The sequence below is a fragment of the Acinonyx jubatus genome, chromosome A3 (genome assembly GCF_027475565.1).
Source record: "Acinonyx jubatus isolate Ajub_Pintada_27869175 chromosome A3, VMU_Ajub_asm_v1.0, whole genome shotgun sequence".
Taxonomy (NCBI): Eukaryota; Metazoa; Chordata; class Mammalia; order Carnivora; family Felidae; genus Acinonyx; species Acinonyx jubatus.
In genome coordinates this window covers 97,367,638-97,395,493 of record NC_069388.1, presented here as the reverse complement: position 1 = coordinate 97,395,493, position 27,856 = coordinate 97,367,638, and the positions used below count along the sequence as shown (strand labels likewise).

General features: G+C 39.6%; 1 protein-coding gene across 2 annotated transcripts in view; it reads left to right on the top strand.

Moving 5' to 3' along the window:
- SUCLG1 (succinate-CoA ligase GDP/ADP-forming subunit alpha) overlaps positions 1-27,856 on the top strand; it is a 42,189-nt gene that overhangs the window by 2,418 nt on the left and 11,915 nt on the right. For both annotated transcript variants that reach the window (XM_015075836.1, XM_015075837.3), the window contains exons 2-5: positions 8,099-8,202; positions 15,299-15,415; positions 18,478-18,690; positions 18,838-18,895. In XM_015075836.1, coding sequence (XP_014931322.1) covers positions 8,099-8,202; positions 15,299-15,415; positions 18,478-18,690; positions 18,838-18,895 — 492 coding nt within the window. The remainder of the gene's footprint in view (positions 1-8,098; positions 8,203-15,298; positions 15,416-18,477; positions 18,691-18,837; positions 18,896-27,856) is intronic.

Here is a 27,856-nt window from a genome sequence, read left to right as displayed (position 1 = left end):
TATAGTTTATGAAAAAAGGGAAAGAATCCAGTTGAAGTGAGGAAAGAAAATAAAATGAAAAATAAGGAAGGTTTCTTCCATGAGCCAGTTTAACGATTTTATAAGCACATTTGAAGTTGAGTTAGTAAAGTGTTTCAAGAAACACAAAGCTATGCAAGGTCATTTTATTTTTATTTTTATTAACGTTTATTTATTTTTGAGACAGAGAGAGACAGAGCTTGAATGGGGGAGGGTCAGAGAGAGAGGGAGACACAGAATCCGAAACAGGCTCCAGGCTCTGAGCGGTCAGCACAGAGCCCGACGCGGGGCTCAGACTCACGGACCGCGAGATAATGACCTGAGCCAAAGTCGGACGCTTAACCAACTGAGCCACCCAGGGGCTCCTGCAAGGTCATTTTAAACACAAGCCAGGGATTCCTGTAGGTTGGGTCTTGTAGAATAAATAGGGAACAGGAGGCAGTATTTTTAGCCCCTGAATTATGGTATTTTAATGCCAGAAAGTGAACTTTACAATCCAACTGGTGTCATGTCTTTATTTGGCAAATGAGGAAATAAACTCAGAAAGTTTCCTGGCCAATATCAGAATGGATGTTAGAACTCAGGTTTTCTGACTCTGTAGTATTCTTTTTACTAGTACGTGCTTTGTGACACTATAGTTCCCTTCTGAAGCTGTGGTCTGTGGTGTTCTTTTTTTCTTTTCTTCTTGTCTTTTCTTTCTTTCTTTCTTTCTTTCTTTCTTTCTTTCTTTCTTTCTTTCTTTCTTTCGAGAGCTCAAGCTGGGGAGAGGGGCAGAGAGAAAGAATCTTAAGCAGTCTCCATGCCCAGGGCTCGATCCCATAACCCTGGGATCATGACCTAAGCTGAAACCACGAGTCGGATGTTCAACCAACTGAGCCACTCAGGCACCCCTCTTTTTCTTTTTAATTTTCATTCATTTTTCATTTTTGGCAGCCTTGTTGTTTTGTTGAGGTGACTACCCTGCTCAAAGATGCCACCTGCCTTTTTCATGTGTTTGCCAAGTTGTGTAAGCTGATTTTGGAATCAGGCAAATATTCAGAAGTGTAGTTGGGGAAAGGGGACCCTCAGCAGTGATGTTTCTGATATTAGTATCTGTTGCCATTGCATCTGAGAAGCAAATCTCTATTTGAGAAATATGAAATGGTCTTCATCTAAATGTACCAGCGTAGCCATGAGGAAGTAATGTGATTTTCTGACCTCAAATTCATTTTTCCACAGAAGCATAATTGGGGATGTTCAAAATAATTTCCATAAGTATAGGAAAACAGTCTCGTTTTACCAAAGGACAGGAGTGTTGTTGCTATAGCCCCCCCCTTTTATTACATTATAATATTTCTAAAATTGAGATGTGTCTTATAATTGAGCATATCTACAATAAATTGGCAGCATTTTTTCTCTCTTATTAGTCCTTAATAGTACTTCAGTAGTATTTTAGATTTGATGAAATATGGCACTTTTGGCCAGCTAAGCTTCATTTGTAAGTAAATATTAAATGAATATATAATTTCGCATTTGAGTAGTGGATTGTTTGGGGTTTGGGAGTTAGCAGCTGCAGAGTTACTCTGCTATAAAGTTCTATAGGCAGGGACCACGATAGTGTATATATTTTATACATATATATAATATGCCATTGGTAAATATCCATTTATTAAATTGATAAGTGCATGCATGAATAAATGAGTAACAAGGAACCCAGTTTGTGAGGTAATTTGGAAGAGGAGTATTTTCATGAACAGAGTCTCTGATTATTGGTTGGGAGCATGGGAGTGGTCAAAAAAGGCTATGGTTTGAGTCCCATCTGGGCAGGCGCTCTCTGGCCATAGGTTCATCATGCATCCCACAGCCATTTCATAAATGATGTGGTTGCTCTCTTTGGGGAAGAGGACTCAGCATGTGACTAACTGGATGATACAAATTTATCACCCTTGTTGAAGGCACATCCCTCTCATTACTCAGCCCCTTTCCTCCATAGCTTTTGTTACAGTGCAACTCGTGTAGTTTTGTGTTTCTTTGTTTAATATTTAGCTGTCTTACAGGGTAGGACTCTTCTTGTGGGTAGGACCCGAGCCCATCTTGTTGGCTTCTGAATCCCTAGTACCTGGCAGATAGCTTGGCACAAAGAACACCTCAGAGCAGTGTGGTCTTCTCATTCTGCATTGATAATCATAATGATATAGATAGCGAAGAGTGAAATAGCACTTGCTGTACCCTAGGCATCATTCTACGTGCTCTTTATATTATGAACTCATTTAATTCTCATATTGCCTATGAGGCACATAATATTACTATCCCCATTTTTCTCACAGTGAGGCTGCACCTTTAAAAATGTTTCATAGGGTAAAAAGTTACAAGTGTATGTGTATATACTACATAATATTTGTAGACATGTATTAGTATATTTACAGATAAACATATATAGGATATGCATGAGGACATATATGAAACATTTCTCATTGGACTTATCTTAAAATATGAATTATATGACTTACCTTTGTGTTCATGTAGGATGTTAACCCAGTTTGGGGAGCATACCGGCCACTTTGCTACCCAGTTTACAAGCATCATCTGATAACAACATCACAGAATCCTTGTGGGCAGCTGTTATTCCATTTACAGTTGGGAAGACTGAGGTTAAGGGAGATCAAAAGATCTGTCCCAGGTCAGTGGCTGGTGATCAGCAGAGCATGAACTCAAGCCTAGGCCTTTCTGTTTCCTTAGAGCCCTTTTCAGACGCTCCTGGGATGCAGTCCCAAGGTTAGGCTGCCTGATTTCTAAGAACCTGGAGAGAAGGCATCACCACCACGTTCCCTGGAGATGGCCCAAGGTGTGGCAGCTGCAGCCTTCACCACTGGGAAATTCTTCCTGGTGGCGAACCTCAGGCCTTCCTGCTGCCCTAATATGTAATTTAAATCACTCATTTTCTCTTTCTCTCTTTCTTTCTTTCTTTCTTTCTTTCTTTCTTTCTTTCTTTCTTTTGGTAATGTTTATTTATTTATTTTGAGAGACAGAGAGAGACAGAGACTGAGAGAGAGACTGTGCGTAGGTGTGCACATGTAAGCATGGGAGGGACAGAGGGAATCCCAAGAAGACTCTGTGGTGTCAGTGCAGAGCCTGGCCTGGGGCTTGATCTCATGAACCATGAGATCATGACCTGAGCTGAAATCAAGATCTAGACCCTCAACTGACTGAGCAACCCAGGTGCCCCTAAAATGCTCATTTTCTTAACATTAGTTAAGTTAGGTAGCTCATCATCTGTCGGTATACCATTTGTCTGTCTTTAGTTGTGTTTCTTGTTCATGGCCGTTATCCATTTTTCTGTTAGGCTTTGGTCTCTACCTTGTTGGTGCTTCATGTTGCTAAAGTTAATTCCTTGTCTGTTAATGTGTTATGAAAACACTTCCTGGTCTGTCACTGCCTTATCTCTACTTATGGTATGTTTTGCTTTAAGCTCTTTGTTTTTTCCTGTTGTGAAATAGTCTATTTACATCACATTACTGCATCTGGATTCTATTTGCTTTAATAAAAAAAAAAAAGGTTAGTATGGAATTTGTACTAGATTAAGATAAAAGCTTTGAGGACTGCTGGCAGCATTTAGGGCTGGACTTCTGTGCAATATTTAGAAGAATTTTAGGGAAACCTGTGATCTTTGCATGTACAAAAATGGATGTAGGTTTTTCTCCCCTTCTTTCCTGTTAAGTAGGAAAAATGAGATGGAACTTGTGACATTTAGCTTGATAGAGGTGTGTTTTTTATAGACCCTGTCTCTTGTCCTGAAATTCAGTGAACATATGTTGTACCACGACTCTGTAAGGCACTTTACCATATGGGAGACACTATGGTATACAAGACACGGGCCTTATAGTCATGGCATTTACACTTAGAAGTTCCAAAGTATTTAGATGGTACTTGAAATAATCTTGAACTAAATTTAACCTTAAATAATTTTTCTGAGAAATAAGGCAGTAAACAAAGTAGCAGATTGTGTGCACCCATCCGTACATAGTGTGTGGCATAAGTATTATATACCACATAAAAGTGTTTGCAGGTTCCATTCTTCTTAATCTCAGATCCCCTAAACACGCCCCATTATATTCACAAGTCATGAATGTCATGTGAAGACTTAAGGATTCCTCACTGTCCAATGTTTTATTTAAATGTGAACTTACATGAATTAATGCAAGTGAAATTCTCAGGGAGTTGAGTACCATTGACTCTCTTAATTGAAAGGTGAAAGGTATTTGCAAGATGGTGGGACCACTCGTGTATGCCTTGTGTTCTTGATTTAACCTTACGAAATCACTTTCTCTAGTTACTTGGTAGTTTTATAGAGGTCAGGTTCGCATTTAAAACCAAAATGTGACTGAGCATCTTTTAGTGGTGGATGGACAATTGAAGATCTGTGCTGTAAACCACTTTGCTTTCTTCAGCAGAAGTAGAATAGACTATTTTTCATTACTTTGGGCGTTTGATTGATGGTTTGAGTGGAGAGGTAATCAAGTAGGGAAAGAACATGCATAGAGCTGGTCTGACAGATTTAATGTTTACAGCAGCTAGTCGCTTGCTCTCTGCCAGGCCAAATGAAAGAGATCGGTGGGATTGTGGGAAGGAAGGGGAAGAGGTGCAGGAGTGGGGATGAGGAGAGGCTGCTTTCTTGGGGAGCCTCCAGCCTGCGATTCTGGGCCATGATATTATAAAGTAGGAAAGGATGAGGAAAAGAATGATAGAAGTAAGAATTCGGTGAGTTTTGCTTGGAATATAAGCATATTTTGCATTATTTCCATCCTGAAGCTGTAGAGGAGGCACAGATGAAGGTGAGGAGAACTATGAAGTACAGTCAGCCTCTGTACTTAGGTCCTCCTCACAGCCATGGTATCTGGGAGAATGTGTTTGGTGTAAAAGGCCAGAGATAGGGCAGGCTCCTCTGGGTTGGGGTGAGTTTCTGGGATTAAAAGAGCATTTTTGGTGATTATGAAGTACCACTATCATGGCTTGCTGGGGCGCCTCAGGTTTTCCTTTGAGTTTCAGAGACTGTTTTGATTGCTAGCATCTCTCATTCAGTTGACCTACATGTCCTGGAGCAGTATTTTGGAAAAAGAGGCATATAGTAGTCATTGGTTCCTTATCTGGGATCTCCTGTGACATGTTGATCTTTACTATGCAGGTGCACGTGTTTGGTTAGATGATCTGAGGCCAAGGGGTTGCATGGGCTAGAATTAGGGCAGATGTGAAGAGAGTTTTTAGTTGCGGAGAGATTACAGCCATTGCCGGGAACCATACAACCCTCTACTTCTTTAGGAGGCTGGAAGTCAATAAAGTAGCAGGGATTTTAGGTGTGAACTGCTGGTAGTCTGGGGCTCATTTTGGAGGTAGCCCTAGTGAGGAATCCATCCCTTAACCCTATCCTCTCTGACCTCCCGGCCCCAAACCCTCCCCTACCCCCCAATATACACAGACTGAGTTGGGACAGGAGAGTTTATCTACCCCAGATGTCCAAGGCCTATTCCTACCACAGTACTTTTCAACTGTACTTCTGGCCCGCTTTATGTCAGTTCAGGTTAATTGTGGGTATCTTGAGGGCTGAGACTCTTATTCAACACTTTATCCTTGATACTTGGTATTGTGGCTTGGCATAGGTTATCCACAGTGTTGACTGAGTAAATGAATGATGACAACTCCAGGAACTAGGGTATGTGCTTGATTATTCTAGCATCCTCATTTCAGTACCGCCGACACCTTGTCTGGCATCATGTAGGTTTCTTGTTAGGGCAAAATATCGGGAATTTCTTGTGTTCAAACATATATTTTAGATTTGGCTCAAAGGTCATGATAGTCTATTATAGCTTAGCTGCAGTTACATCTATATGAGCATGGACTCATACAGTAGATGAGAGATCCCATGCATACGTGCACACACATGCCCACACATATGCATGACAGATCTCCCAAGATCGACTTCACCAGAGGTTTAGAATGTCAAGGTCAACTGCACAGGCTGAGCAATACCAAAGGGCTAGGAAACTGTAAGGTCAGCTGCTCTTCATCACACTTTCTGATGCAGTTTTTGTGGGCACCAGAGATCTTGGGTTGTGAAGTCTTAAGCTCCATAAATCTAGGAGGTCTGGAGTAGAAGAAGAAGAAGATAGTGATCTTAGTTGTTCTGCTCTTGAGCCCATGCTTTATGGATGTAGGCAGACCTGTCTTTTCTTGGGGTGTTAGGGCCACTCCTGCTCCTGTGGATGGAGAGATGAACTGTCTGATTTCTCCTTTCTTAAGAGTGAGTATAAGAATTCTTGTGGAGGGCCCAGCTTTACCTTCAAAAGGCAAGTATTGCCTTTTAGCAAGTATGCACTCCAGATACCCTGATCTTATAATTTGATCTTGTGATCGAATCTGTTATCCTGTCTGAAAATTCCTAATGGTGGACCATGTATTGAAGATTCCAGGAACAGAAAGGACTGGTGAAGCAGATTCTGTCAGGAATAGCAGTGGGAATACTTCCACAAGTATAGTGGTTGTGGGTCTCCAGCTGTGAGATTGGAGCCATTGGCAAGAATGGGTCTTAAGTGACAGCACTGGCTAGGGTGAGCCCTGAGGCTGCAAATTCCCTTTGTAGGGTCTGCTGTCCTAGGTTCAGGTGCTTGGCTGTGCCCACTGTGGCAGGACTTGACCCTCGGTGCCCCCTAATGGTCCCTCGTTCAGCATACTCCAGTTCAAAAATGCAGCTCTCTGTTACCCAGCAGATCTGTGTGCACATAGAACACTCCTCTCCCAGTTGAGAAGGGTGAATCTTGGCCTGTCTCTTCCCTAGAGGTACAAGGGATTCCGAAATTCAAAGTTGTTAGAAACTGAGGTATGCACAGGAGTTGAAGACTGCTCAAGAGATACCCAAAGGGCCAGATACAGATCAGTTATGGAACCTAAGGTCTGAGGATTTAGGAGGGCAAGAGGCAGCGATTCAAAACAGAAAGCATGGAGTAGACTCTGGACAAATATGTCATAAGATGTTCTTTTCTAGAGTTAGCTTCTATGGGTTAATTCAATGGTAAGAGGATGGCCTGACACTTCAAAAGGGCCAGGGATGGGCCACAGAGACAGCAAGCTGGGGCTATAATGAAGGTTTTAAAGTAGTCAGAGAGTAGCCCACACTTTTATTTCATCAGTGCTTTACTTTCTACTGACTTGTGAAATACGGGAGCTGGTATTAGTAACTAAAGAGATTTATCAGTTTTCATGGAGGTAGTTTGCTGAAAATAACTTAGGTATTTTTTACATGTTCTTCTCTCATCTGCTTATTTATTTCATTTTCTCTATTTCTTCTATATGTAAGGTCTGGTGTCTTACATCAGAAGATATCAAATTGAGTAACCTTGGGTTGTGTATTAGACAAGTTTTATCTCTGACTTAATATTGAATGTTAACATTTAATGTTAATATTTAATGTTATTTTGGGGAATGACTTGCAGAGTAGTTCTTACAAGCTCTCCTAACAAAGTGTGCCTCTTCACTTACCTGTTATTTATAGATGTTGGGCTTTAACAGATTGGGTAAGGAAGGGGCGTCTGCCTGGCTTAGTCGGAGGAGCATGTGACTCTTGATCTCGGGGTTGTGAGTTCGAGCCTCACACTGGGTGTAGAGATTACTAAAAAAATAAGGAAACATAAAAAAAAAAAAAAGGTTGAGTAAAATGGGCAAAGCATGTGGCTGTTTAGCAAACATTATTAGTACAAATGATACCTGGTCCCTGGGTTTAATTTGAGCCATTTGTCTTTGGGGAATGAAAATTCTAAACTTAAGCCTTTCTTTATACATTTAGAAAAGGATACAAGATTGTGGTTCTTGGTAGAGGGGGTACTGGAGAAGAGAACAGTGTCCTTTTTTGTTTCTCTATTTCTGTAGTCTTTGTGTGTCACTTAAAGTTTCCATGATCACAAGATAGCCCCTGTAATAGAGGGTTTGGGGTGGTTGTGTTTTTTTTTTTTTTTTTTTTTTTTTTTTTTGTGTGTGTGTGTGTCACTAAGTTCAATTCATGGTCCAATAGTTTGGAGAAATTATAATGTGTCATATTTTCGTTACTTTTCAGGGCAACAGAATGGAATTCGGCATTGTTCCTATATAGCTTCCCGGAAACATCTCTACGTTGATAAAAATACGAAGGTTATTTGCCAGGGTTTCACTGGTAAGCAGGTACGTGTCAAGATGTTTTATGAAGATGCATACTACATATACAAAAACATTTTAAACTCTTTTCTATGTTTTAATATCACAAAAGTTATAATATATGATTGTTGCAGAAAAGCATACAGTACAGCGATGGAATTCTATCTTGGTGTTGGTGGTGGGGGGCGGTGGGGCTGGGTACTATAGTCAGCCTATAAGATGAAAACTCTGTTTAAACTTACCTTGACAGTCCCTCCCCAGGAGCACATGATGTTAGAAACCCACATACTCTCTTTCAGCCAGTTTAATACCACTGGTTTTCCCCCAGCACTGGAATAGATTACTGTTTCTTCAATTGACTACTAGGTAAAGTAGATGGCGTGTGTTTAGGCCTTTTGCAAAAAACATGCACAGTTAAACACAGATCAGTGTGGGGAAATGCTTATGCCCAGAGAGGCTCCTGGGAACTGAGATACGCAGAAGAATCAGCACACCTACTTTTCTCATTTTGGACTCTCTCTTGGCAAATGGACTTCAAGGGGGCTAGCAGGCAAAATTGCCTGAAGTGTTTTAATTTGTTCTCATTCACTTATATTCATTGTCTGTCCCTACCCCTGCTTACATCCTAGAATTTGCAAAAGTTTTAAATATATGTGCAATGTGATTCCACAATAAGATGCAACATAAGAATCTCCTTTCCTGCCTTCCTATCATTCTACGCTATAATGCATATTCTACATTTATATGTCTATAAAGTAGATTCATAAAAGAAAAATTGAGTGTTAAGATTCTGTGTATTTAAAATTGTAATAGCTATTGATAAATTACCCTTTAAAACATTTATACAAATTTATAGTTCCATCAAAATAGATGCAGATGTTTTTAAAATAAAGGAATACTACCAAATCAATTAGAAGATAGCCATGAGTCTTAACCCATAGTATCCCTTTCATTCTTAAAAGAAGATATGGCAAGATAAAAGCAGTTAATGACTTTTTGTGTGTGATTTAAAAGTTAATGATTTTTCTGTAATTAAAAGAATTGTCATGTCTATTCTGTGGCGTTTTGGTAATCTAGGGTAGGAGTTGTCAAGTTTATTCTGGAAAGGACCAGATTATAAACATTAGACTTAGTGGGCCACACAGTCTCTCTCACAACTACTCAATGACATTGTAATAACAGCAAAAGCAGCTATAGATAATATGTCAATGAATGGGCATGGTTGTATACCAGTAAAACAATTTTAAAACTAGTGGCAGACCATACCTTCAAGCCATAGTGTTCCAACCCTTGATCTATAGGATTATACCTAAATATTCAAATATCTGTAACTTTTGTTTAAAAACAAAAGTTTAAAACACACTGAAAACTATAGAAAGCTTATGAAAGAAATTGAAGAAGACACAAAAAAATGGAAAAAGATTCCATGCTCCTGGATAGGAAGAACAAATATTGTTAAAATGTCAACACTATCCAAAGCAATCTACATATTCAATGCAATCCCTAACAAAATAACACCAGCATTCTTCACAGAGCTAGAACAAACAATCCTAAAATTCGCATGGAACCAGAAAAGACCCCAAGTAGCCAAAGCAATCATGAAAAAGAAAACCAAAGCAGGAGGCATCACAATCCCAGACTTCAAGCTATACTACAAAGCTGTAATCATCAAGACAGTATGGTATTGGCACAAGAACAGACACTCAGATCAATGGAACAGAATAGAGAACCCAGAAATGGACCCACAAACATATGGCCAACTAATCTTTGACAAAGCAGGGAAGAATATCCAGCAGAATAAAGACAGTCTCTTCAGTAAAAGGTGCTGAGACAACTGGACAGCGACATGCGGAAAAATGAACCTGGACCACTTTCTTACACCGTACACAAAAATACTCAAAAAGAGTGAAAGACCTAAACGTAAGACAGGAAGCCATCAAAATCTTCAAGGAGAAAACAGGTAAAAACCTCTTTGACCTCAGCTGTAGCAACTTATTACTCAACACGGTTCTGGAGTCAAGGGAAACAAAAGCAAAAATGAACTATTGGGACCTCAAAAATAAAAAGCTTCCACAGAGCGAAGGAAACAATTAGCAAAACTAAAAGGAATGGGAAAAGATATTGGCAAATGACATATCAGATAAAGGGTTAGTATCCAAAATCTATAAAGAATTTACCAAACTCAACACCCAAAAAACAAATAATCCAGTGAAGAAATGGGCAAAAGAGTTGAATAGACACTTCTCCAAAGAAGACATCCAAATGGCCAACCAACACATGAAAAAATGCTCATCATCAGGGAAATACAAATCAAAACCACAATGAGATACCACCTCACACCTGTCAGAATGGCTAACATAACAACTCAGGCAACAACAGATGTTGGCAAGGATGTGGAGAAAGAGGATCTCTTTTGCACTGGTGGTGAGGATGCAAACTGGTGCAGCCACTCTGGAAAACAGTATGGAGGTTCCTCAAAAAATTAAAAATAGAACTACCCTATGACCCAGCAATTGCACTAGTAGGTATTTACCCAAGGGATACAGGTGTGCTGTTTCAGAAGGGCACGTGCACCCCAAAGTTTATAGGCTATTGACAATAGCCAAAGTATGGAAAGAACCCAAATGTCCATCGATGGATGAATGGATGAAGAAGATGTGGTGTGTATATATATATACACACACACACACACACATACACACACTGGAATATTACTTGGCAATCAAAAAGAATGAAATCTTGCCATTTGCAACTACGTGGATGGAACTAGAGGGTATCATGCTAAGTGAAATTAGTCAGAGAAAGACAAATATATGACTTCACCCATTTAAAGAATTAAGGATACAAAACAGATAAGGAACATAAGGGAAGGGAAGCAAAAATAATACAAAAACAGGGAGGGGGACAAAATATAAGAGACCCTTAAATATAGAGAACAAACAGAGGGTTGTTGGAGGGATTGTGGGAGGGGGGATGGGCTAAATGGGTAAGGGATATTAAGGAATCTACTCCTGAAATCGTTGCACTGTATGCTAACAAACTTGGATGTAAATTTAAAAAATAAACAAATTATAAAAAAAATAAAAGTAAATAAAGTACTTACAAATTGCTTTAAAATTCCATAGGTTTGGGGTTTTTTAAAAAATGAACTTGGTTAGGTTTTTGATACAAAATGTCCTTTTGCTTTTTTACTTTTTTTCTGAAATTATTGGCACAAAAATGAGTTATTTTCTTGAAATAACTGGACCTTTCTTCTATTTCTTTACTATCTTAAAAAAAAATCCACATCAAAAAAAAAAAAAGGAACACCTGAAACCTTTAAATTTTGTTCCTAGGTAAAATTGGTTTATTTATTCTGATAACCATAAATTTTATGAGTATTAACTTCCATGTATATGTATTCTAAAGAAAGCTCATGCTCAGAGCGCCTGGGTGGCTCAGTTGGTTAAGCGTCCAGCTTCGGATCAGGTCATGATCTCGCGGTTCGTGAGTTCGAGCCCCGCGTCAGGCTCTGTGCTGACAGCTCAGAGCCTGGATCCTGCTTCAGCTTCTGTGTCTCCCCTTCTCTCTGCCCCTCCCCTCCTCATGCTCTGTCTCTCTGTCTAAAAAATAAATAAAAACATTAAAAAAAAAGAAAGCTGATGCTCACCTAAGATTTGAAGTACATTTTATCACTCCTCAGCCAATTAAAATCATTTTCAGTCCTCTTTTGGTTATATATTAATTGTGTTAGCATATAATCAAATGTTTGATTAATCCTAATTCTCTGCATTAGTTTATTATATATGATGTTTTTGTTTACTAAACTCTTTATGATCCTATGACATCTTATCCTGTGACCTTTTTTTAAAAGAGCAGTTGTCCATGGTATAAGCAATATTTGAAACTATCTGTGCTTCCTGAATTAAGTGATGGTTTGCCTAAATATTGAAAGCCAAGGTGGTTTCAGTGTCTTTCAGTTACTTGCAATTGCATTGTTTCTCATTTACTTTTTTTTTTTTAAGTAATTGGGAACCTTACTTGTCTCATATTAGTTAAGATTCTGTTATTATAGAGATAACAATGAAGTCTGAAATTTTGAGTTTATCTTCATAGGAAATCTATGTTTTGTCTCATTAGTTCTTTTTTTGGCGTATACATTGTTCCACATATGAATGAGGAATATTTGTATTTCAGAGTGGATTTCAACAATGCACATTTCCAGTAGGTGGAATTTCTGGTACTGGATTTGAACTCCTAAAACTGTTTCTGTTCTTACCTGGATGGTGATAATGGGGAAACTAAGGAAAATAAGCTTATTAACAGCTTTTAGCCCTACTTAGGACTAAAAAATAAGTCCATTTGAATTTGTTTAACAGAGTAGTAATCTAGGGCAGTGCTTCTTAAGCTGTCTAGAGTGAAAGACCAATTTGGGTGTTTGTTTGCTTTTAGTTTTCAATCTAATGCAGACCAATATTTTTAGCAAAAGAAAAGTTGCAACAATATCATATTGCTATAAAAGTTGGCAAACACTGTCATTTTTATTTTTGTTTTTTAACTTATTTTTTTCTTCTTGTTTTTCATTTTTTTCCTTTGTTTTTTGTAATTTTTTTATTCTTTTTCTTTTTGTGTTTATCTCACTGAAGACCAGCTAGAGTCTACAAACTACACTTTGAAGAGCACTGCTTAAAGAGAGAGCATTGGCTTGTGGTTCTTTTCAGAACTCCATCATTGACTTTAGACAAGTTAGTTAACATGCTTGGGTCTAAGTTACGTATTTTGAAAAGTGAAGAAGTTGAATCAGGAAATTTCTGAAGTCCCTTGTGAAGTCCCAATTATTATGCCTGTAATAGAATTTGAGTAGTTGGGTCAGCATTTTTAGGTCTCTATAGAATGACCATATAGATCCATTCAATTTCAGCAATTGCTTATTGAGTGCTTACTGTATGTCTTGTGTTGGTTTAGGTGCCATTTCTCAGTGAACAAAGTAGTAAGAAATCACTGCCTTCTTAGAATTTATATTTAGTGGTGGGAGGGAGAAAAACATGGCAACAAAACCAATGAGTAAATTATGTGATTCGTTAGAGAGTATAAATGCTTTCTGGAAAAAATAAGCCAGAGGTAGAAGTGTGTGTATGTGTGTGGGGTTGTGGTGGTGTTCAGGTTGGGGAAGGGGGGATTTTACGTCAGGTGGTCAGGGGAAGCCTGACCTGAGTCAAGATCTAAGGGAGATGTGAGAGCAAAGCAAGTGGATGGGGATCAAGGGAAGTGCATTCAAGGCAAAGGGGACAGCAAGGCCGTGAGGCAGGAGTGTGCCTGTTGTGTGTGGTAGCCACAAGGCCAACGTGACTGGAGTGAAATGAGCAGTGGGAGAATAGTAAATGAGGCCAGGCAGTGAAGGAGTTCCGATGTGAGGATGCAGGTTGAGTATTGACTTACGGGCCCGTATAAGGAGTTTGGTTTTGACTGTGGATGAAGTGGAAAACCACTGGAGAGTTTTGATCAGAGGAGTGTTAGGATCTTGCTTATGTTTTAACAGGATTATTCTGGCTGCTGTGTTGACAACAGATGAAAGGGAGCCAAGAGCAATATTCTTTCAAGAGTTGATGGTGACTTAGACCATGGTGGTAGCAGTAGAAGGGATGAGACACTGTCAGGTATATTTTGAAGTTAGGGCAATAATGTGTCTGATGTGAGATAGAAGAAAAAGAGAATCAAGGGTGACTTCAGTACTTTTGATCTGGCATCTGTTAGGAGTGGAATTGTCATTCACTCAGATGGGGGGGAGTGGGAGGGGAGTGTGGGGGGTGGGCAGGAATTTGGTTTTGAGCACATTCAGATGCCTGCCAGTTAGTACTCCAAGTGGAAATGTCAGGTGGGCAGTTGACAGTGTGAGTTTGGAGCTCAAAGAAAAGGTTTGGGTTGGGTATGGAGGGGTGTGTGTGTGTGTGTGTGTGTGTGTGTGTCTGTGTGTGTGTCTGTGTGTGTATGGAAGGAGTCGCCAAATGGATTATTGCCATTATAAGGGATGAGATCCTCAGGGGCCAAATTTAGATGCAAAAGAGAGGTCTAAGGAGAGAGAGAAAGAAGAGGACAACCAGGGGAGGTAGAGCCCTAGAAGCCTCATGAAAAATAGTCTTTCAATTTATGGAGACATCTTTGGTTGTCACAACAGCTGAGTGGGGTGGAGAGGAGGGTGTGGTATTGGAATCTACTGAGTAGAGGCCAGGGATGCTGCCAAACATTGTGCAAAGCACAGAGCAACTTTCTATAACAACGAATCCACGGGACCCAAATGTCTGTAGTGCTGAGGTTGAAGAGGGAGAGTGAATGGATAGGGAACTATGGGATGTTGGCTGGGCAGCATTAAAAGCTTGCCTTAAGGTTAGTGACCAGTATTTTGAAGTGAGATCAGTTAGCATGGTTCTGTTTTTTTCTCCAGCTACTGGTTGACTGCACATGTATGATTTTAGAGTAGGTGGGGAACTGGATTTAACCAAGATTGTGATTTTGTTAGATGTGTAAGTTGAAGTGAGAGAGAGCCAAGGTTGTTGTGTGTTTATAATGATTGACCATGGATTTTAAACTGCATAAATGAGGGATCTGAGGACGTCAGGAGCTGGAGAACAGTGAAAAAGAGGTGTTAGTTTAAGTAAACACACAGGTGTTTCTGACCATTAGCTGAATTTGAAAATTGAATAAAGGGAGATCCCCTTAAAAAAAAAACAACGGGCACCTGGGTGGCTCAATCGGTTAAGCTCAGGTTATGATCTCACAGTTTGTGAGTTCGAGCCCCACATCGGGCTCTGTGCTGACAGGTCAGAGCCTGGAGCCTGCTTCAGATTCTGTGTCTCCCTCTTTCTGCTCCACCCCCACTTGCGCTCTGTCTCTCAAAAATGCATAAACATTAAAAAAATTTTTTTTAAAGACTCCAAACAACACCTGTTTTGGCTTTGCAGAGCCCTGGATTGTTTCAGGGTTCAGAGCTGGGTTTAGCAAGTTGTTGAGAATGCTGGATATATGTTACTATCACATTCTGGGAAATAGTTAACCTATTTGTTTTTCTTTTCTAAGTTGCTGAAGATTGCCTTTAGGCTTCCCAGTCTGTCTTTTCTCATGAGTCTTGCGCTTTTTTCCCCCTCAGGGCACCTTTCACAGCCAGCAGGCACTGGAATATGGCACCCAACTAGTTGGAGGAACCACTCCAGGGAAAGGAGGCAAGACACATCTGGGCTTACCAGTCTTTAATACTGTGAAGGAGGTAATTAATGGTACCAAGTTTGCTAATAAAGAAAAGCAGGAGAAGAGCAAGCACACTTCGGATAGAGATCTTAATTGTGTCCCTTTCAGGAGAGTCACTTGCTATTTTAAAATCCAGTAACGTAGAAACCAGTGGGTTCGATTTAGTCACCCAGACCCGGGATGTCTTCCCCACAGCCAGTGTCATTTTCTTTATAGGCATTCATATGAGCTGGCAAGGGGAGAAGTGCTACAGGTTGGCTTCTGGTTGGCTTACAGTCCTTTCCTTACTCTTCCTCCAGGATGTTAGCAGCACACATGTCAGCTTCCACCCCCTAACACTTACCGAGAAAGGGCTCTTTGCCAGGCACTGTGCTACGTGCTTTATATACATTGCTTCCTTCAGACCTCGCCACCACCCAGTGAGGTGCAGGTGCTGTCACCATCCCCATTCTGAAGACAAGGATACATGCAGAGAGGTTAAGCGTCCTGCCCATAGTTCGTGGCTGAGAAGTGGTAGACTTAGCGTGGCTCAGGGTAAGCAGTTTGGTGTGCCTGTGAAAAAACTGAGCTTTAAAGTCAGACTGACAAATCACAGAGCCCTAGTCTCTTCCCCAAATTGCTGCTTTCTTAGTCATTTTTAAAGTATGTTGAAGTAAACTTTAATTCTGTGTTACAAAATTAATATTTGCTTATTGTAAAACTTCAGATGATATAAAAGCATGTAAAGTTAAATTTTACAGTGTTTTCCACATCCCAGATTTTACCTTTCTCGAGAGCTCATTTCAGGTCAGTGTGTATTCTTTCATTTTCTTTCTGCACTTGCATGAATATATAGGAAGGTAATAGTATTATAAAAGAAACGATGGTATAAATTCTCACCTATTTAATAAAAAAATCTAGGAAATAAACTTAGTACTTGGGACCGATGTACTGGTGATAAAAGATGCATCCCTCCCCATATTCTTAAAAGAGTTTTAAGACATGTTTTCAAGTATCACATTTTTTAAAAGTACAGATTTATACTTAATCTCTTTTTAGAATACCAACTTCGAATTGAAGTGAATTTATATTCTTAATCCTAAAATGTAGGAAAAAAACATAATTCAAATTCAGAATTTTCATTTTACTTTAAACTTGAAAATAGGTTGTACTATATGTGTATATGTATGTTTTAAGTGTACTGTACTTTAAAGAGTAAAAAAAAAATAGTTAAAATCATATGTTCTATAGAAGAATTTTAAAGTCTTTTTGCTTTAAATTCTCTTATGGCTGACTTCACGACCTCAAAATAGAGAGAAGAGCTGTTTTCATAATTCCTGTAGGTAGATTTGACTTTTTCATGGGCCTTTTTTTGCTTTCTTTTAAAGGAAGTTTTTGTTGCTAAGCAACCCATTTATTATTCATTGTGATACAAATAAATATGACATTTGTAACATTTTGTAAGTTCTTTGACAGATACTGTATTTCTTACCTGTTTGGCGCTGAGAAAAAGCTTTCTGAATGAACAGGATGGATACCTTTCATCCAGTATCACTTGTTAGCACAGACCCTGTTGTCACAGTCCAGCTTCTGATGGTATTTGTGGCCTTTAAGAGGTAGAAAACTGCAGGGTATATTTTCCAAAAAATACGTACATCCCTATGATCTGACTTCTTTTTGTTCCAACCTAGTTTTTTGTTTTGTTTTGTTTTGTTTTTTGTACCCCCTTCTCTGATCACCTTGAACCTAGTTTTTTTTTTTTTAATTATTTTTAACCCCTGGCATCATTTGTTGATCATCTGTCAGCATCCTTTGACTTTGTTCTTCTGTCATTGTCAAGATACTTTTTATTAGGGATGCCATAGAGAAAGCTCCTCAGTGTCTGGGGATATAGGGAATCCTTCAGGGATGATTCTGAAAGATACTGTCTTTTACTTCTGCCCCTTCTAAGAGCTATACCTGTGTGTTCTATAGCCTAGTATTCTTCTCCATTTGTAAAATCCCATGACACAGGCTTCCCAAAGGTTTTGCTTTATATCTTGATTAAGTTATATTTTAACATTTCTAGGAAGGCAGCCTGCTATAACTGAAAAGAACAGACACTTTGGAATCAGAGATACTTAGATCTGAATCTTGGCTCTGCCACTCACTTCCTAGTTATGCCACCTTGTTGTGTAAGTTATTTACTGTCTCTTTGCCACAGCATCTTAATTTGTAGATGGAAATACTAAGCATACAGGCTTGTGGTGAGGCCTTAACAAGACCTGTCTTGAGCCCTCTTGCAGGGCTTCTCACAGAACAGGTTCTCTTGGAGAATCAGAGATCACCAACAATCTCTGTCTTCAAGGAGCTTCCATTACAGTGGAAGAGATGTGGCCACACCTAGAGTTGGGTAGAAGGAGACATCTTTCGTATATGTGAAGACTACAGAGAGAACCATGGTCAAACTGATGGTCTTTAAGTGCTCTGCATTGTGAGGGGTGATGTAGAATAGACCCTAATGCTTATTTGACCCACATTCTCATTCTATGGCCATTTATGCGTTTGTATTTTAGTTTATTTTAATTAATGTGCATTTAAAGTAAAAATTGTGAGTGTAGAAAAACACATCATTTTCAACGTCTTTTGATAACATTTATCAAGTATGATATGTTTTGAACAGGCATTGGAGATGTGAGTTCTGAGTCTCAGCGGCTTACTAGTTCTTTTGCTCCTGGGGAGGTATAGGGTGTTTGGTACTGAGTAGGTGATACGGTGTCTTGTAGAGCAACAAAAGTAAACATGGCCGCAGGAATGAGGGTACACAAACGCAAGTCAGGCATACCTTCAAGTTTACTGACATGCCGTCACCTGAGAGAATGGGTCATCCCAGAACCTTTCGATTCAGAGCAGCATTCTAATGGGGCAGAGGGGAGGCCCTGCTTGGTTCTGCTCTTTTCTGACAGCATAGTGATCTTGTTAGTGGGAAGAATGAAGACATCCAGTGTCGCCTGGTGGTGTCTTTTCCTGATCCCAAGTCATTATTAAAATCATGGTATTGAATTCATTTTACAGTGTTTACAATTTTCCCCATAATAAAGTGCTTCGTGGTTAATGTTTCAGGCCAAAGAACAGACAGGAGCGACAGCTTCTGTCATTTATGTTCCTCCTCCTTTTGCTGCTGCTGCCATCAATGAAGCTGTTGAGGCGGAAATGCCCTTGGTTGTGTGCATTACTGAAGGTATCCCACAGCAGGACATGGTGCGGGTCAAGCACAAACTGCTGCGTCAGGGAAAGACCAGGCTGATCGGGCCTAACTGCCCTGGAGTCATCAATGTAAGTGTAAAAACAAAAATAAGCCTGGATTTAGGCTTTCACAAGGCTAACTAGCTTTGAGTCAGTCCAAGTGTGTTTGTGTGTATGACTTATTAGTTACAGGTTGTTGTTTTCACTTTTCTGAAACTGTGATTTCCTTTCCTTCAGCCTGGAGAATGCAAAATTGGCATCATGCCTGGCCATATTCACAAGAAAGGAAGAGTTGGTGAGTATGTTTCTTACAGATTAAAGAAAAAAAAGTTCTTTGCGCTAAGCTCAGAATTCACAAAGAGAATTTGTGCCTGGGCAAATCAAATTAATTTTAATTAATTTAACTGTCGTGGAATTTACCAGGGATTTTGTAGTGAATCAGTTCTCTATCCTGAGTTGAATGAGTTTAAGAGTCAATAATAATTCTGCAGAATCAGTGAAGATATTTTTTGGAGTTTTTAGAGATTCTTTTCCTGGGCAGCATGCTATGGATTCTTTCATGTGCTTGTATGTATCACTACCTCATTTCATTTTACTACTAAGTGGTAGTCTATTGTGTGATTACACTACAGTTTGTAAATTGTCCTGTTGGTGCACATTTGGGCTGTTTCTAGGTCGAATCATGATGACTAAGGATAAAGTGATATTTGTGTGAATGTCAGTGATGTAGTTTATAGGACTGGGTTAAAGGTCATGATTTTTCTTTGTTACTAAAATCCCTTAGACCTGTCAGCCCTTCTGCCAGTAGGGTACTTAACCAAATTCTTGTATTAAGGAGGTTCTAGGGAGTTCCATAGTCTATCTGAGGTTTAGTGGGGACCTGATTCATGTCATCACTGGTGCTCTTGTAAATGGGTGAGCACTCTGTATACTCTTAAAGCTACTGCTAGAGACTGAAGTGAGCACGTAAGGAGTGTCCTGTGCCAAATTGCCTTTCTCGTCACTATCCTGCTTTCTAAGGTGCCTGCCTGTAAACCTAAAAACAGCCACATGTGACATACTTTACCCCTCCATCCTTTAAAAATTTTTATTTTATTTTATTATTTCTTTTAATGTTTATGTATTTTTGAGACAGAAAGAGAGCATGAGTGGGGCAGAGGCAGAGAAAGAGGGACACAGAGAATCTGAAGCAGGCTCCAGGCTCTGAGCTGTCAGCACAGAGCCCAACGTGGGCTCAAACTCTAACACCATGAGATCACAACCGAAGCTGAAGTTAGATGCCCAACTGACTGAGCCATCCTGGTGCCCCCTAAAATTTTTATTTTAATTAAACTTTATATACTTATGTAATTGTAGATTCATTTTTTGGCCTTATTTTTAATTATTTGTTATTTTTAAAAATAAAATTTACTATCAAATTGGCTAACATACAGTGTGTAAAGTGTGCTTTTGGTTTTTGGGGTAGATTCCCGTGGTTCATCGCTAACATACAACACCCAGTGCTCATCCCAACAAGTGCCTTCCTCAGTGCCCATCATCCATTTTCCCTTCTCCCCCACTCCCCCATTAACCCTCAGTTTGTTCTCTGTATTTAAGAGTCTCTTGTGGTCTGCCTCCCTCCCTCTCTGTTTGTAACTTTTTTTTCCCCCTTCCCTTCCCCCATGGTCTTCTGTTAAGTTCCTTAAGATCCACTTATGAGTGAAAACATATGATATCTGTCTTTCTCTGACTGACTTATTTCACTCACCATAAAACCTTCCAGTTCCATCCATGTTGCTGCAAATGGCATGATTTCATTCTTTCTCATTGCCAAGTAGTATTCCATTTTATATATAAACTACATCTTCTTTATCCATTCATCAATTGATGGACATTTAGGCTCTTTCCATAATTTGACTATTGTTGAAAGTGCTGCTATAAACATTGGGGTACATGTGTCCCTGTGATTCAGCGCTCCTGTATCTTTTGGATAAATTCCTAATAGTGCTGTTGCTGGGTCGTAGGGTAGTTGTATTTTTAATTTTTTTTGAGGAGCCTCCACACTGTTTTCCAGAGCAGCTGCACCAGTTTGCATTCCTACCAACAGTGCAAGAGGGTTCCTGTTTCTCCACATCCTTGCCAGCATCTGTAGTCTCCTGATTTGTTCATTTTAACCACTGACTGGCCTGAGGTGGTATCTCAGTGTGGTTTTGATTTGTATTTCCCTGATGATGAGTGATGTTGAGCATCTTTTCATGTGTTGGTTGGCTATCTGGATGTCTTCTTTGGAGAAGTGTCTATTCATGTCTTCTGCCCATTCTTCACTGGATTATTTGGTTTTCAGGTGTTGAGTTTGGTAAATTCTTTATAGATGTTGGATACCAACCCTTTATCTGATATGTCACTTGCAAATATCTTTTCCCATTCCATCAGTTGCCTTTTAGTTTTGTGGATTGTTTCCTTTGCAGTGCAGAAGCTTTTTATCTTGATGAGGTCCCAGTAGTTCATTTTTGCTTTTAATTCCCTTGCCTTTGGAGACGTGTTGAGCAAGAAATTGCTGCGGCTGAGGTCAAACAGGTTGTTGCCTGCTTTCTCCTCTAGAGTTTTGATAGTTTCCTGACTCACATTTAGGTCTTTCATCCATTTTGAGTTTATTTTTGTGTATGGTGTAAGAAAGTGGTCTAGTTTCATTCTTCTGCATATTGCTGTCCAGTTCTCCCAGCACCATTTGCTAACGAGACTCTCTTTTTTCCATTGGATACTTTTCCCTGCTTTGTGAAAGATTAGTTGACCATACATTTGTGGGTCCAATTCTGGGTTTTCTATTCTATCCCATTGGTCTATGTGTCTGTTTTTGTGCCAGTACCATACTGTCTTGATGATTACAGCTTTGTAGTAGAGGCTAAAATCTGGGATTGTGATGCCTCCTGCTTTGGTTTTCTTTTTCAAGATTTCTTTGGCTATTTGGGGTCTTTTGTAGTTCCATACAAATTTTAGGATTGTTTGTTCTAGCTTTGAGGAGAATGCTGGTGCAATTTTGATTGGGATTGCACTGAATGTGTAGATTGCTTTGGGTAGTATTGACATTTTAACAACATTTATTCTTCCAATCCATGAGCATGGAATGTTTTTCTATTTCTTTATATCTTCTTCAATTTCCTTCCTAAGCTTTCTATAGTTTTTAGCATACACATCTTTTACATCTTTGGTTAGGTTTATTCTTAGGTATTTTATGGTTCTTGGTGCAATTGTAAATGGGATCAATTTCTTGATTTCTCTTTCTGTTGCTTCATTATTGGTGTATAGAAATGCAACCGATTTCTGTACATTGATTTTGTACCCTGCAACTTTGCTGAATTCATGTATCAGTTCTAGCTGCCTTTTGGTGGAGTCTTTTGGGTTTTCCATGTAGAGTATCATGTCGTCTGCAAAAAGTGAAAGTTTGACTTCTTCTTTGCCAATTTTGATGCCTTTTATTTATCATTTTGTTGTCTGATTGCTGATGCTAGAACTTCCAACACTATGTTAAAACAACAGTTGTGAGAGTGGACATCCCTGTTGTGTTCCTGATCTCAGCGGGAAGCTCTCAGTTTTTCCCCATTGAGGATGATATTAGCTGTGGGCTTTTCATATATGGCTTTTATGATGTTTAGGTATGTTCCTTCTATCCTGACTTTCTTGAGGGTTTTTATTAAGAAAGGATGCTGTATTTTGTCAAATGCTTTTCTGCATCTATTGACAGGATCATATGGTTCTTATCCCTTCTTTTACTAATGTGATGTATCACGTTGATTGATTTGCAAATATTGAACCAGCCCTGCAACCCAGGAATGAATCCCACTTGATCATGGTGAATAATTCTTTTTATATGCTGTTGAATTTGATTTGCTGGTACCTTGTTGAGAATTTTTGCATCCATGTTCATCAGGGATATTGGTCTGTAATTTTCCTTTTTTTGTGGGGTCTCTGGTTTGGGAATCAAGGTAATAATGCTGGCTTCATAGAATGAGTCCAGAAGTTTTCCTTTCATTTCTATTTTTTGGAACAGCTTGAGAAGCATAGGTATTAACTCTGCCTTAAATGTCTGGTAGAATTGGGGTGCCTGGGTGGCTCAGTCGGTTGAGCATCCAACTTCGGCTTGGGTCATGATCTCACGGTTTGTGGTTTGAGCCCCATGGTTTGTGGTTCAAGCCCCACAGCTCAGAGCCTGGAGCCTGCTTCGGATTCTGTGTTTTTCTCTCTCTGTCTCTCTCTGTCTCTCTCTCTCTCTCTCTCTTCCCACCCCTGCTTATGCTCTGCCCCTCAAGAATGAATAAATGTTAAAAAAAAAAAATTTAAATGTCTGGTGGAATTCCCCTGGGAAGCCATCTAGCCCAGGACTCTTATTTGTTGGGAGATTTTTGATAACTGATTCAATTTCTTCACTAGTTATGGGTCTGTTCAAATTTTCTATTTCTTCCCGTTTGAGTTTTGGTAGTGTATGGGTGTCCAGGAATTTGTCCATTTCTTCCAGGTTGTCCAGTTTGTTGGCATATAATTTTTCATAGTATTCTCTGATAATTGCTTGAATTATTTTTATTTTTATTTTTTTAATGTTTATTTTTGAGAGAGAGAGAGAGAGAGACAGACAGAGCATGAGCAGGGGAGGGGCAGGGAGAGAGGAAGACACAAACTCTGAAGTAGGCTCCAGGCTCTGGACTGTCAGCACAGAGCTCGATGCAGGGCTTGAACTCACAAACTGCAAGATCATGACCTGAGCTGAAGTCAGACACTTAACCAACTGAACCACCCAGGCACCCCTGATAATTGCTTGTATTTCTGAGGGATTGTTTGTGATAAATCCGTTTTCATTGGTGATTTTATCATTTGGGTCCTCTCTCTTTTCAAGAAGTCTGGCTAGGGGTTTATCAATTTTATCTTTTCAGAAAATCAGTTCTTAGTTTCATTGGTCTGTTCTACTGAGTTTTTTTTGGATTCTAATTGTTTATTTTTGCTCTAATCTTTGATATTTCTCTTCTTCTGCTGGCCTTGGGGTTTCTTTGTTGTTCTGCTTCTAGTTCCTTTAGGTGTACTGTTAGATTTTATATTTGGGTTTTTTCTTGTTTCTTGAGATAGGCCTGGATTGCAATGTATTTTCCTTAGGACTGTCTTTGCTGCATCCCAAAGGGTTTGAACTTTTGTGTTTTCATTTTCATTTGTTTCCATGTATTTTTTAATTTATTGTTTAATTGCCTGGTTGACCCATTTATTCTTTAGTAGGATATTCTTTAACCTGCATGCATTTGGAGGTTTTCCAAACTTTCCTGTGGTTGATTTCAAGTTTCATAGCATTGTGATCTGAAAATGTACATGGTATGATCTCAATTCTTTTATATTTATCGAGGGCTGTTTTGTAACCCAGTATGTGATCTATCTTGGAGAATGTTCCATGTGCACTCGAGAAGAATGTGTATTCTGCTTTAGGATGAAAAGTTCTGAATATATCTGTCAAGTCCATCTGGTCCAGTGTATCATTCAGGGCCATTGTTTCTTTATTGACCCTCTGTCTAGATGATCTGTCCATTGTTGTAAGTGGAATATTAAAGTGCCCTGCATTTACCACATTCTTACCGATAAGATTGCTTACGTTTGTGATTGTTTTATATATTTGGGTGCTGTCAAACTGGGTGCATAAACGTTTATAATTGTTAGCTCTTCTTGATGTTTAGACCCTGCAATTATGATATAATGGCCTTCTTCATCTCTTGTTACAGTCTTTCATTTAAAATCTAGTTTGTCTGATATAAGTATAGCTACTCCAGCTTTCTTTTGACTTCCAGTAGCATGATAGATGGTTCTCTATCCCCTCACTTTCAGTCTGAAGGTGTCCTCAGGTCTAAAATGGGTCTTTTATAGACAGCAAGTAGGTGAGTCTTGTTTTTTTATCCATTCTGTTACCCCATGGCTTTTGATTCGAGCATTTAGTCCGTTTACATTCAGTGTTATTATTGAAAGATACGGGTTTTGAGTCATTGTGTTATCTGTAGGTCTCATGCTTGTAGAGATATCTCTGGTCCTTTGTAGTCTTTGCAACATTCCACTCACAGAGTCCCCCTTAGGATCTCTTGTAGGGCTGGTTTAGTGGTGATGAATTCCTTCAGTTTTTGTTTGTCTCGGAAAACCTTTATCTCTCCTTCTATTCTGAATGACAGGCTTGCTGGATAATGGATTCTTGGCTGCATATTTTTCCTATGCAACACATTGAAAATTTCCTGCCACTCCTTTCTGCCCTGCCAAGTTTCAGTAGATAGGTCTGCTACTACCCATATGTGTCTACCCTTGTAGGTTAAGGCCTTTTTATCCCTAGCTGCTTTCAGAATTCTCTCTTTGTCTTTGTATTTTGCCAGTTTCACTATGAAATGTCATGCAGAAGATCAATTCAAGTTATGTCTGAAGAGAGTGCTCTGTGCCTCCTGGATTTCAGTGTCTGTTTCCTTTCCCAGATTGGGGAAGTTCTCAGCTATGATTTGTTCAAGTACACCTTCTGCCCCTTTCTCTCTGTCTTCTTCTTCTGGAACTCCTATGATACGGATATTATTACGTTTCATTGAATCACTTAGTTCTCTAATTCTCCCCTCATGGTCCAGACTTTTTTTATCTTTCTTTCTCTCAGCTTTCTTTTTCCATAATTTTATCTTCTATTTCACCTATTCTCGCCTCTGCCTCTTCAGTCCTCGCTGTCACTGCCTCTACTTTATTTTGCACCTCATTTACAGCATTTTTTAATTCATCATGACTGTTTTTTAGTTCCTTGATCTCTACAGCGATAGATTCTCTGCTATCTTCTATACTTTTTTCAAGCCTAGTGATTAATCTTATGACTATTATTCTAAATTCTTGTTCAGTTTTATTGTTTATATCTGTTTTGATCAGTTCTTTAGCTGTCATTTCTTCCTGGAATTTCTTCTGAGGAGAATTCTTCCGTTTCATCATTTTGACTCCTATGTGTTTTTTGTCTCCTGTGTGTTTTAAAAGCTTGTTATGTGTCCTGCATCTGTGAGCACCACTATATTAAAGAGGTGTCATAAGCTATCCAGGGCCTGGCCCTTGAGGAGGTGTTTTTTGGAGTGTGTTACTTGCTCTCTGTTGTTGTGACTCTGGTTGTTTTATCTCCCTGCCTGTAGTGATGTTTTGAACCCTCCACCAAGTGTGCTTTGATTTGTTTGTTGAAGTAGCCCTTTAACAGTATCCTGGGGTAACACAAGCCCACGAAGATGAGTGTGTTCAGTGCACTACATTCAGTGCAAAAAACCAATACCCGCAGAGCCATTCTGGCTCCAAATGTGTGGCGTTCTGCCGTGAGGCAATGCGCTGCGATGCACGCGGTCATTGTTTCTCTGTAGGCTATGGAGGCGTCATAGTAGGGGGACTGAGGGGTGCAAGGGATCACTCCCTCCCACTTCACCTCTCAGAAACACGGGGACTCCAGAAACTTTTTGCACCAAAGACGTCTTCACCCCACCATCACTCTGAAACACCGTCACCTAATAGTCGCATTTCTTCCATTGGCTATTATTTATCCTGTTTTGCTCCCCTTATCCCTCATGGGGCAGGTGCTCTCTGGGAGCAGTTACTGAGGTCCTTTATAACTCCCCACCTGGTCTAAAGGGCTGCCTTCCTTCAGCCTTTGGGGTAAGGGGCCTATAATTGTAAATTCACATGTAGTACCATAGGTCCCTGAGGATCTGTCTGCTTCTTTCCCTGGTCTGTTTTCGCTCTGTCATTCAAATTGGGTAATTTCCATTTCATGGATTCTTTCCTCCCTCCCCTCCTTTATGCCATTGAACTCATCCACTGAGCTTTTAGCTTTGGTTGTTTTATTTTTCACTTCTGAAATTTACATTTGGGTTCTCTTTATATCTTCTATTTTTTTGCTGAGACTTCAAATTTTTTTTTTTTTTTTTGATAAGGGCTTTCTGTTTTCTCATTTGGTTTCAAGCATGTTCATAATTGTTTGTTTAAAGCATTTTTAGCATGCCTTCTTTAAATCCTTGTTAGATAATTCTTCATCTTGGTGTTAGCATCTGTTGATTCTCTTTTCATTCAGTTTAAGTTCTCCCTAGTTCTTAATATTCTGAATGATTTTTGATTGAACCGTGGATAATTTGTGTATTATGTTATGAGACTCTGGGTCTTCTTTGAACCTCGTATTGACACTGCTTCAGCAGAGATTGTTGGGGGAGGCGTCTCATTACTACCAGGTAGATGTAGAAGTCCAAGTTCCCTACTTGCTTCCATTGATACTGGAGTGGGTAGGCTCTTCCTTACTGGGGATGACAGTTCTGCTCCCCTGCTTGGTCCCTACTGACATTCAGTGGGGATGGCCTTGTTATTGTTGGGTAATGGTGAAAGCCCTGACTCTCCACAGTGCCTTCTCTGAGACCAGAGAAGAGCCTCAGTACTGCTGGATGAAGATAGACATGCAGGCTCCCCACATGGTTTCCACCCACATGGTGGGGGTGGGGCTCATTATCAGCTGGCACACATGAATGTTCTGACTGCCTACTTGGCTTTCTCTTTCACCAACCTGGAAGGTATGTTGGGGTGCCTCATTGCAGCCTCCTAAATGTGGAAGTCTAGGATTCCCTTTTGGCCCTTTGCTCATATGAGTGAGGGTGGAGGCACAGTTTTTTCCTGTAGTGTTTGGTTGGTATGGTATAGTTATTGCCTCAGAGTTTTCTGTTTTCTTAGGCTGTCCTTGACTGTTCTGCTAGAGAGAGCAAGCTTTGGGGGAAGATGCTTTTTTCTATACCCTTATGTGTTTCTGGAATATTGTCTGCTTTAGCTCCATATCTAGGATGCATGAGGCAAAAGAAAACCCAGGGAGCTCACCGGTGTATCATTTCTTGAGTCTCAAAGTCCCTAGTCACCTTGCCTTTTTCATCTCTTAGAGATTTCTTGTATTTGTTTTCTATATAATGCCCAGGGATTTTACTTAACAGGAAGAACAGAGGAAAGTACTTCTACTCAGAAGCAGAAGTATCCTTGTGATAGGTATTTTTCAGTGATAGCCTCTTTTACTATATATACTGTAAGGATCATAGGAGTAATCTACCCTAAAAACATGACTTTTGTTACCGTCTGTGTATGCATTTTGCATTTGTGTAATTTACATATCATTTCTATAATCAGTTGAAAGCCCCTTAGAAAAATGATAACATCCTGGTGTTACTATGAGTATATAGCGATGATAACACAGAACTTTGCTTAAGAATGTAAATATGCTGTACTAAAGTTG